This window comes from Acyrthosiphon pisum, chromosome A1 (assembly GCF_005508785.2).
Source record: "Acyrthosiphon pisum isolate AL4f chromosome A1, pea_aphid_22Mar2018_4r6ur, whole genome shotgun sequence".
In the NCBI taxonomy this organism is placed as follows: Eukaryota; Metazoa; Arthropoda; class Insecta; order Hemiptera; family Aphididae; genus Acyrthosiphon; species Acyrthosiphon pisum.
The window spans coordinates 129239660-129251965 of record NC_042494.1 but is presented as its reverse complement, the minus strand read 5'-3'; the positions used below and the strand labels follow the sequence as shown (position 1 = coordinate 129251965).

The 12306-nt window shown below is 28.2% G+C and overlaps 2 protein-coding genes and 1 pseudogene across 2 annotated transcripts in view; all 3 read left to right on the top strand.

The window, feature by feature from the left end:
- Positions 1-802: 802 nt before the first annotated feature.
- On the top strand, positions 803-5043 carry LOC100169534 (esterase FE4-like). The gene is made up of 6 exons (XM_029486349.1): positions 803-841; positions 3271-3420; positions 3503-3662; positions 3745-3930; positions 4163-4332; positions 4870-5043. Exons 1-6 carry the CDS (start codon positions 803-805, stop codon positions 5041-5043), a joined length of 879 nt encoding a protein of 292 aa, XP_029342209.1.
- A 3346-nt stretch (positions 5044-8389) lies between these two features.
- LOC103310504 lies at positions 8390-9494 on the top strand (annotated as a pseudogene).
- A 491-nt stretch (positions 9495-9985) lies between these two features.
- LOC100573892 (acetylcholinesterase-1) overlaps positions 9986-12306 on the top strand; it is a 7848-nt gene continuing 5527 nt past the window's right edge. Inside the window, exon 1 of the mRNA XM_029488303.1 lies at positions 9986-10025. The gene's annotated coding sequence lies outside the window, so the exon portion shown is untranslated. The remainder of the gene's footprint in view (positions 10026-12306) is intronic.

Here is a 12306-nt window from a genome sequence, read left to right as displayed (position 1 = left end):
TCCGGGTCGGTCAAAAATAAAACTTATTAATTTAATTCGTAACACTATGTGATCTAGGTTATCTAAATTAATAATAATAATTGTATTCCCAGACTTTATGATATTTATAAATAGATCACTGGTAAAAACCAATAATACTATTTTAACATGGTCATTGGGCAGACGGCAGTGTTATCAGTGTATTTCGAAAATTTATATTTCACAGTTTTATCGCTATTGTTGTGCGATTATGTTTTTCATTTAATCTTTTTATTATTTCGTCGACTGGCAAGACATAACATTCAAATTTGCGTCAAGAATTTTAGCGATCCCTGCTAGTAGTGCTGCAACTCTCGGTCTTTCAGCACATCAGGAAGAGTTATTGAAGAAAGAAGAACACGACTTAAAGATGATACTGTTGACTCCCTTTTATTTTTAAATGATTTCTTCAAAAAGAAAATGTAATTATTATAATATATTATAATATATTTAAATTTTAATAAAAATTAATATCTTTTCCTTTATAATAAATGTATTGTCTTTATGAAATGTTTTTGTCTACTATGTCAATAGGTACTGAAAGGAAATAAAGTTTATGTATATTTTAATTTACAAACGGGCGTGGTCGGGTTGGACTTTGAAAAAATTACAAACGGGCCTGGTTGAGTTGGACTTGAAAAAATTACAAACGGGCCTGGTCGGGTTGGAATTTGAAAAAATTACAAACGGACCGGGCCTGGACGTCAACAATTTATATGTTTAACCTTTGGGACGGATCGGGCCGAAAAAAAACGGCCCGTGCTGATCTCTAATGTACATTACCATGCAAACTTCCACCGAAAATTGGTTTGAACGAGATCTAGTAAGTATTTTTTTTTTTTAATAAATAAATAAGTAAATTAGTAAATAAGTAAATAATAATTTTAATTCACGTGGGGCGTGACTTGATCGGTACCGTGTGCGGAGCGCGCGTTCCCGACTGCGCTTATCTGAGCGGGTAATATTATTATAATATTAGATAAGACTTCTGCTGGACCTGGTGGTGGGGCCAAAGTTCGTGCCGGCCTCGGCCGAACGAAACGACTTATTATTTATGTTACTTGCTGCTACTTAATGTTCGGGTCCGACTCGCACTTGTCAAAAATATCAACTTAAAAGTAATGACATTTTTTTATTTTGCCGATATTAATATTATTATAGGTAGGGGAAAGGTGTACAAAGTGGCCATAGCGGGTAAAGTGGTCATGTCTTATTATTCTGTCGTAAATACATAAACAGTTGGTTTTATCACGTGTATTGGTTCATTGTTATCATATTTATCAACTGATAAACGACTATTGATGATAGAATTTACCGTTTCCGTTTAAAAAAAAAAAATCATTTTTGGATGCTGTTGATGTAAGATAAGTGCTCTGAATAAATAATTATATTTTATAAACATAGTAATTAATATACGCAAATTATTTTTTTTCGAAATCTACATAAGTTTTTATATATTATAGAATTAGCTTAGGTTTAATTAGTTGATAGGGATAATTTTTTTTTAAATAGTAAATTAAACAATATTAAAAGGGCAAAGTGGTCACTATGGTCACAAATTTACCCATACTTCAAATATTTTTCATTTTGACTATATTTATTTACTAATTATAATTGTATATGCATGTAAATTAATATTTGCTGTAGTTATTATATCAGAGGAACTAAAAAGTCTTCTATAAACTAAATTACTGCTTAACCATGTTAGCGAGACCCAAAGCTTGAACTGAAGTTCCTTATTTATCAAAGAAAAGTTGTAAGAATATAATATAAGTTATATATATATATTTATGATAATATTATGAAATAATGAATAATAATAGAAATTTTAAACCGGTGGTCAAAATGGACATAGACTGACCACTTTTAACACCTAGGTGGGCAAAGTGAACAATTTCGAACTTTTAAAAAAAAATGAAAATAACTTTTTATTTATTTGTTTAAAATAGTCTCTGATTGAAAATTATGATTCCTGACAAGTTTAACTAGATAACCTTGAAGGTTTCATAAATAAAAAATAAATTCCTAAAGTGTGACACTGTGTTGAACCTTAAGGTGGCCGCTTTGGACACCTTTCCCCTACCTAATACGTTTAATTAAATTTTTTTATTTTCAGTTATATATGCAACTGTTTGGTATATTTACGTTACTTATTGGTCTCGTAATTGGTATAGATAATATTCTACATATTATGTATAATTTATAATTTATGTTTATTCAAAACTTTTCTAAGCTACCTATTATAATAATTAATACATTTTAAATTATATTTAATATATATTATCCTAGATGATGAACAATTGTATAAGTTTTGTATCTCATAAATATATTTGTGTAAAAATTAAACCTAAGCTGTAACATCACATTATTATTTTTGAACGAGAACTCTCCATTTTAAAACTAATTTAATAATATTTTGCAAGTATACATTTTTTTATTTCACTTAAATCTTAAATATGTAACTTTTTAATATATGTTATAATGTTATGTTATAATATTATGTTACTCGTTGGTCTCGCATTTAGTGTAGATAATATTCTACGTATAATTTATATTTATATAAAACAATGAATATTATTTAGTAATATACATTTTTCTAAACTAATTTATTAGAAACTATATTTAATTACATATTATATTATTCTAGTTGATAGACATTGGTTTAAAAGTTATCATTATAATATTTTATAAATGTTTTTCTATCTTATACAAACATTTATATACAATTTAAGTTTAATACCGGCAACATCACATTTTTTTTTTTGAACGGAAATTTTTTGTAGTTGTAAAAGTAATTTGATAATATTTGCAATTATAATTTAATTTTGATTTTAGGTAAATATGGAAATATTTATTATTTTTATATTACTATTTGGTTTTGTATTTGGAGCGGATGACGTGTTACAATTAGACCAAGGAAAATTGACGAGAATTCAAAGCATTTCAGGGGATACCCTATGCCAAATCACCTACTGGAGATCTTAGGTTTATGGTAAATCATACTTTTTTGATACATATATATATTTTATACATAATTTACATAATATATAATGCTTGTAAGCTTTAAATATTTTATTTAGTAGACGACAGTGTCTCAGTGGGTAGTTATACATTTTATAATAATACCACAGATTACATTCAATCTATATCCACTTATGGTGCATGATACTTTTATTCATTATTGCCTTTACTAAATTCCTTAAGACAACGTATTAAAATACCCATAAATGCAATTCAGATTACTTTTATTAGGATCCAGTACCAGCAGATCCATGGATAGGTATTTTAAATGCTACTACTGAGCCACCAGTGTGTATTCAGAAGAATTTGTTTTATTATCAACAAGCGGATATTCTTGTCGGTGAAGAGGATTGTCTATATATCAATGTATATAAACCAAGAGTAATCAACTACTTGCAAATATATTAATTTTGTTATTGAAAATTAAAAAATCTTGTTTAATATTATAGTATGATATTTTTAGATACCAAAAAAAGGTGATCGAGAACTGCTTCCAGTCATGTTTTGGATTGCCGGTGGAGGTTATTTTGCGGGTTCGGGAGGTTTAAGTTTATACGGTCCCCATTATTTGTTAGACAAGGATATAGTTCTAGTTACCCTTAATTACAGACTTGGAATTCTTGGTATATACGTTATTTAAGTGTTGTTTAGTAATTATCATATAATATTATATTTTTTATATATTAATTATGAATATTTTTTAAGGTTTTTTAAGTACTGAAAACGATGACTTACCTGGTAATTATGGTACGAAAGACCAAGTTTTAGCACTAAAGTGGGTCCAAAAAAATATTGATACATTTGGCGGAGACCCAAAAAAAGTTACATTATTTGGACAAAGTGTTGGAAGTGCTTGTGTTGGTTTACATTTGTTATCACCAATGAGCAAAGGTATTACATAGGTTTTAATACAAGTGTATTAAAAGATCATTGTACAATTAAACTTAGGACCGTTCTTACAATATCCGGTTAAAGTTAACGAACACTTAACTGGTGGAATTATACCGATTAATGATAATTAATGATAATTATAACATTTGTAATCTGTTGGCGTTAAGTGGCCATTAACCGAAACTAAATTGGACATTGTAAGAGTGGGCCCTTTAACTCTTAAATGTTATAGGGTTGTTTCACAAAGCAATCATGGAAAGTGCATCACCATTAAACCTTTGGGGTGTATCTCCACCAGGATGGGCGAAACGAAGAGCGTCTGTTATTTCAATTATTGCTGGATGTCCTGATGAGCCAAAACAAATGGTTGAATGTTTAAAAGAAATCCCTGCGAAAGTATTGGTGAATCTATATAACAATTTATTTGTAAGTATAATTATTTTTACTTTTAAACTGAAAAATCGAAATACAGGTACCATGTACCGGTTCACGTAATATAAAATATATATCCACGATGTACCTACTATTCAATTATACAGAAAAAAAACTTCGATCTACAATATTGAGTGTATTTTTGATATTAATTTAGATCATATTTGTATTTTGAAATTTTAAGAGTAAAAAAGGGGATAAGAAGGTTGAGTTTACCATCAAGTAAGTAACTATAACGGATGTGTGGGATTTGAATTCAATTATATCAATTTATAGCATACGAACAACGATTCTGAGCTAAGACGGTCGTCCTATAATATTACCCTAAGTTTATTTCTATTAATATTAGTAATTAATTATTCTATCATGGTGTATTACTAACTAGTAACGGTCCATTTTGATTTGGATTTTTCCTATTAATTTATTTAAACAATAAAATATATTTTAATAATATCGTGTGTCATAAAATTGGGCACATTTTATAAATATTTTCATTTATTTTTACAGGAGTGGAAAAATAACCCGATTATAAGTATGATGCCTGTTGCAGAAAAATATAATTGTTCAAAAGAATCATTTTTGTGTGATTATCCTTTACTTTACTTTGAACAATTAACAAAAGTTCCCGTATTAATTGGAATGAACTCTGGAGAGGGTGGCATTTTTGCTTCTCGTGAGTAATAATTATTTTTTTCAATCTAAAATGTTGAGGAAAACTTATGATAATTACGGATTTAACTTTTAGTTGTCAACATAAAATAAGTGTAAGTGAAGCACGCTGGTTTTCGTTTTAGATAAAATTACTTTGAATTTAAATTTCTTTATACATATACCTACTCTCCAAAAAAAAAAATTTAATGTAACATTTATATTTTGAATAGGAATGTACAACGCGACTGATTTAATGTACACAGAGTTTTTAGAAGATTTCAATCATTATGTATCATCGTTTTTACTGTATATATATAGATATAGATATAGATATACGACAAAATATTCGGATATTCCATTAATTGGTGACAAGATATATAAACGATACTTTTCTAACGGGAAGTTGAGAGAGCCTTTGAATGCAGTAAAAGTAAGTATCTATTGAAAAATAATGGATAGGTAACAATTTTTAAGACGATTAAAACTAATGTTTTCAAAATGTATTATAATTTTTATAATTCTTTACAAGTTACAACGCCAAAGTCTTTTGTTAGTGGAAAATACAGTTTGTGTGATATATTGTTTATAATTTTATATAAACAACAGCCTCGTTATAATTACTTGTTTTCGACACAAAGTTTTTATGAAATTAATTAATTAATTTGAAATATTAAATGTTTGAAGATGATTTCCGGTGGATTAATTTTACACGGTGTCTTTCAAATGGCAACCAAGCTTTCACAACCGGTTTATTATTATATTTACGATTATTTGAATAATTTTTCATTCAATTCGTTATATGGACCATATCCGTATCCAAAAAAATTAGGTGTAACGCACGCTGACGAAGTCACAAGCCTATTCTATACAGCCGGTCGGGCAGACCTACAGGGAAAGGACCTCGATGTATCAAATCTTATGGTGAAAATATGGACTCGTTTTGCTACAGCAGAGTACGTTATATTGTTTATCAATTTTTCAGTGAACATAAAGCTTCGGGCTTAAAAAAATGTTCAAACTTTATTTATAGTGTTCCCACTATTGATGGCACGGATAAAGGAGAACCGTTCCCAAAATTTAATACCCGGAAATACGAATTTATTTTAATTAATTCAAGTAACCCAATAACGTCTGAGAAGCCATATTATGTAAACGAGTATACATTTTGGAATAGTTTGCCACTATTATCTGGATTGCATTAATGTGGATGTATTAATGATTTAATTAACAGTATCTATATTTCAATCATGTTAAGATATATTATATTATGTATAACTTTGTATAGGTATTAAGGTATCAAGGTACTTAATTGGATTACATTAATCTGGATAAATTAATGATAAAATAAACTGTTAATTTCAATTTTGTTAAGATATAATATTATATCATGTATAACTTTGTATAGGTAATAAGGTACTAAGATACTGAAAGTATAATAAAATATATAATGCATTTGGGTATTTTAAAACATTTTTGTTGGTAGCTTTTAAACAGGTGTTGAGAATTTAACTACTGAGAAATCAAAAATACTAAAGAAAGACCAGTCGGTATCAACCTACTAATATAATAGATAGGCCACGCAACATACACACGTCTGACGAGGCGTGGATAGGCTATCTTTTTTCGTGACACCGCATAGGATGATAAACGACACTGTTTTGAATTATAGGAAGTTAGGATTGAATATAGTTAGGGGAACTATGTGAAGTTAATGCAGACTAAAATATATTTTATTGTTAAATATAAGGTATTAAACTGAGTTAACCTATAGTTAAATTAACTTTTAACTTTTAACTTTTCGTGATGCACTTTTTGATGCACTCAACTTAACTGAATTAAAAAAAAATCATTAATTTGCCCAGTCTTGCATAAATCGATATCAAATACTTTATGAAATAACATCAAAATCTGATTTGTTTAATACCTTATATTTAACAATAAAATATATTTTAGTTCTTCCTTGGGAATGATTCTTGCTTAGCAACCTATCGATTTGTAATTTTTTTTATTTTAAAAATGTGTATAAACCTTTATTTTGTAAAGGGCCCATTGAAAATTATTGTGCCGGGTGCCCAATCATAAGCCAGATCGACACTGTTCAAAGTGGCCATCTTAGCCGACTCCTTTTCTCCGTTTTCATGAACTCCATTTCCTGGTGGTCTAAACAAGTCAAAGTTTTATTATATGCTATATGCAAATGATAAATATATTTCATAGAGTAAATACACCAACTGATTCTGTATTACAAGAGAGCGAATTAAATATTTTCTTTGAACGTGTTTCTCATTTAGAAAAATTATTTACTTACAAATAAATTGTTATATAAGTTCACTAAAACTTTGGCAGGAACTTGTTTTAAACATTTAATCATCTGTCTTGGTTCTTCGGGGCATCCAGCAATAGTTGAAATAGCAGAAGCTCTTCGTTCGGCCCACCCCGGTGGGGATACGCCCCAAAGGTTTAATGGCGTTGCACTTTCCATTATTGCTTTGTGAAAAAACCCTATTATAACATTTAAAATTTGGAATTAATTGAATTTTGATATTTTTTGGATACTTGTACTTACCTTTGCTCATTTTTGATAACAAATGTAAACCAACGGAAGCACTTCCTGCACTTTGTCCAAATAATGTAACTTTTCTTCGATTTCCACCAAATTTATCAATATTTTTTTTTACCCACTGTAGTGCTAAGACTTGGTCTTTCATACCATAATTACCCGGTAAGTCATCGTTTTCAGTACTTATAAAACCTAAAACTATTAATTGTCATATGTATTAAATTATTTAATATTATATTGGTTTCTTAATAAATAATATACCAAGAATTCCAAGTCTATTCTAAGTCTGACTACGATTTAGCCCCCCCCACCCCCCACCCCCAATAAAAATTATCCTTTATTCATTATTTAGATATAAGCCCGCTATGGGTTATTTTAAATAAATAGTTTTGTTAGGTCGGCTTTAGCCCTCCCCCCAGGATTTTAACCCTAGTTGTGTCTATGTGTGAATGGTGTTTTGTAACAAGTTATTCGAACCAAAATTAACGAATAGCGATTAACCGATTAGCGGTGACCACGTCGCCGTGAAACATATAATATATACTCATATATTAATATATTATACATTTGTTTGAGTTGAGAATAATCATATCTTTCCGTCGAACAATCTAACATTTCCGCCGATTTATTATTATTTTTATATTTATACTCGCTAACAATACTCGTATCAGTCGTATCGCCAATCAGTTTATAATCGCTATTGATATTCTAGAAGATACTAGTTTAATGGAAATTATGATTTTATGGTAAAATGATGATATTATGTACCTAATGGTTAATGTATATAATATATTATAATATATATATATAAATATATATGGAGGTTATTTTGCGGGTTCGGGAGGAAGTTTATAAGGTCCTCAATATTTGTTAGACAAGGATATAGTTCAAGTTACCCTAAATTACAGACTAGGAATTCTAGGTATAATATTTATTTAAGTAAACAATATAATATTATACATTTAATAACTTAATTTTAATACACATTATAATCAATATTTTTAGGTTTTTAAGTACTGAAAACGATGACTTGCCGGGTAATTATGGTATGAAAGACCAAGTTTTAGCACTAAAGTGGGTCCAAAAAAATATTGACAAATTTGGCGGAGACCCAAAAAAAGTCACATTATTTGGAGAAAGTGCCGGAAGTGCTTCCGTTGGTTTACATTTGTTATCGCCAATGAGCAAAGGTAAATCATACAAGTGTATTAAAAGATCGAAATACAATTTCTTCTAAATTATAAATGTTTTGAATTATAAAAAGTTTGTTCCACAAAGCAATCATGGAAAGTGCAACGCCATTAAACCTTTGGGTTGTGTCTCCACCAGGATGGGCGAAACGATGGGCTATAGCTGTATCAACTATTACTGGATGCCCTCTAGACCCAAAACAAATGATTAAATGTTTAAAAGAAGTACCTGCGAACGTTTTAGTGAACTTATATAACAGTTTTTTTGTAAGTATATCATATTCGAACATTAAAGAAGTTATACAATTCAAAATGCATATCGATCTACTAATCTGCAGTGTAAAGATGTTTTCCAACTAATTAAATATTGAATTTAAAACTGTGTCTACCACAGTTTGTACTGAATACATGTTCCATACTTATATTTATTTAACTAATTAAATATTTAAACAATGACCTAAAATATTCTGGTTATCCACATTGGCGTAAATGTGGTTAATTTTGCATAGGTACATCACAATAGCTCTAAATTGTACCAGTTGAGTGACGTATAGGTTCACGGTCAAACTATTAAAAATTATATGTTTTTATTTATTCTATTTTATCTATTTTTACAGGAGTGGAGAAATTATCCAATAATTAATTTCATGCCTGTTGCTGAAAATTGCAATAAACAAAAAGAATCGTTTTTATGTAAATATCCTTTACTGGACTTTGAACAAATATCGTAAGTTACAGTTTTAATGGGAATGAACCCTGGCAAGGGTGGTATTATTGCCTCTAGTGAGTGATTACGTTTAAATTCTACCTGCGAATGTTGGTAGCTGATAGGTAAGAACAGTATTGCGCAGAAAAGGGGTTTTCTTCATTTTAGTATGTGGGTGGATAGGAATTATGTAAACTAATAACTAATGAATTATAGTATTTTATCAGTTTTTAGTTGTCTTAAAATTGTTTGAATATCGCGAGGGTCTTTGTGAATTATTTGTGATGGGTAAAGAATACCAATATTATGTTTTGCATCAGGGGTTTTTAAATGTTCACCACTGATAGGGATTGGCTGAAAGATTTACTTCTTTTATTATTAATAATTTATAACGTTGAAAAATATGTTATGTTTGAAAAGTGAAACTTTTGAAAAAATGGAGGAATTGTAATTGCAATTTGTTTACAGATGTATTAATGTTAGAAATCGTTGTTTGTTTTTTTTTAATAGGAATGTATAACGCAACTGATCTTGTGTATACTGAATTGAAAGAAGATTTTAATCATTACGTATCGTCATTTTTAGAGTATAGATATACTACAAAGTATTCAGATGTTTCAATAATTGGCGACAAGATATTTCAACGATATTTCCCCGACGGTACTTTGAATGATCCATTGAATGCTGTCAAAGTATGTTTTATTCTACTGTCAAATAACAAAATGTTTTCAAAAATTATTTTATGAATAATGATATGATTAATGTACTGGTTAATTTTAAAAGAATTTTAAAGGTAGGTATGTTTTAAATATTTAAATATTATATTAATTTTTAACCTATTCTGTATAAATCAGGAGTACAGTTTGAAGTTGAATATAATATGTACGTATATGTATAATATATTATATTGCAGGGTTGGCTACAACGAGACTCGCGAGGCTTATGTGGCTCTTGAGTTAGTTTTGTGTGGATCTAAGTTTTTTCTATAAATGAATAAATGTTAAATAAATATTTCTTCATTCGTTATTTTGTTATAAAACGAAAAATGTATCTTAATTTTACAAACATCCCTTAACAATGTGGCTCGTTTCGAATTACCTTCATAAATTTGCGGCTCCTAAAGTTAAGATTAGTGGCCACCTCTGTTATATTGTAATGGATTCTGGCGATAATCTGTTCAAGGCTTGTATTAAATATTTAAATACTAAGTTATTCTGTAGAAAACAATCATCCACTTTGAAATTGAATATAATATGTAGATTTTAGGTACCTATGTACTATATTATACGGTAATGGCTTCTGACGGTCATCTCAATTATATTATAAAAACAAATGATATTTTATAGTGATGTTTTTAAAATAACAGTTATAATTTAAATAATTTTGTTAAAGGAAAAATATTACAATGTCAATTATTTGAATATTTAATTTATAATGTTTATAGATGTTTTATAGGTATAATAACAGAGTTCAAGATTTTAGAAGAACACCGTCATAGAGGTTTCCAGACTTCAAATATCTAAACTATTAGCATATCGAGCACTATATTTGTCGTTTCATCAAATATGTTAATTAGCTTTTTAAATTTTTAGTTTAAAAAGTACTAAAACAAAATACTTAATGATACAAAATATATATTATATTGTTATATTATATGAAATTGGGGACGTCTCTCAATGTTACGTTCCAATAGTATCTATAGATGATTTCTTTTAAATCCTAATAACATTATTGATTACCAATATTAGGTATCTATTTAAATATTTTGTTGGTATGTATATTAAAGTAATATAAGTATAAATAGAAAATTATATGGATGGAGGACATCCTATTAATATGATATTATTTATATTACAACTATCAATAATTATTATAATATGGTACCTAAGCTAAAATGAATTATAATTTATAAAAAGATCTTGCAATCTGTATTATCAATCATTATCTGTCAATCAATCAATTGTAAAATGTGTTATATATTATGACAATTTATTATTTAAGCTGTATCTATATATTATGGTTATAATTTATTTAAAATTAAATATTTCAGGTGCAAAAGTCAACTGACTGTAGAAATAATTTTAATAGTTTTTACATTAATATATTATTATTTATATATCTCCTACTTCACCTAATGACCCTAAATAGAGCTCAGTTTTTCGGTGATCAAAACAAACCTGATCTGAACCGAAAATGGCCGTCAGCGTATAACATCTACCGCCGATTGCTGATTGTACAATATATTGTGTTAGTATAAAATGTTAACTTTATTTTAGTTAGCGTTTTCTTCATACTGCATATTTGTGCATAATATTTGGCATTATTCTTACAAAAATCTGGAGATGGTAAGAACTTTAAGAACTTTGATTTAATATCATAATATTTTGCAATTGATTAATTTACTTCAATTGTTTCATAATATTATTAAAGTAAATTTTAATATTATGTTTAAACTATATTGCGCCGTTATGTTTTGATATATTATGCATACCTATCATCTGTTTTATCAAATATTGCTTGTAATTTGTATTATTGGAAAATTAAACTAGAGTGATATTCTTGAATATATATAACACTTCTTTGTTGTAAGTAATAATGTACTATTATACATTGTGTGTTCATTAAAAATTTGTATATGTTTTGTTCTATAATATGGAGCTGTTATGTAAAAATGTATGTAAAATATCGAAGTAAAAAATGTATTTATTCCAGTTAAATATGAAAATATTTGGTGTTTTCTCATTACTTTTGGGTCTCGTACATGGTACAGATAATATTTTACAATTAAGCCAAGGAAAAATACGAGGAAGTATTTTGAATTCAAGAAATAGAAGAGA

Bases quoted from the DNA above. Each gene is read 5' to 3' on its own strand.
- LOC100169534 (XM_029486349.1), top strand. From the start codon at position 803: ATGCAAACTTCCACCGAAAATTGGTTTGAACGAGATCTA. The intron at 3,421-3,502 runs GTAATCAACTAC...TGATATTTTTAG, and splicing joins TCAATGTATATAAACCAAGA to ATACCAAAAAAAGGTGATCG. The intron at 3,663-3,744 runs GTATATACGTTA...ATATTTTTTAAG, and splicing joins TTACAGACTTGGAATTCTTG to GTTTTTTAAGTACTGAAAAC.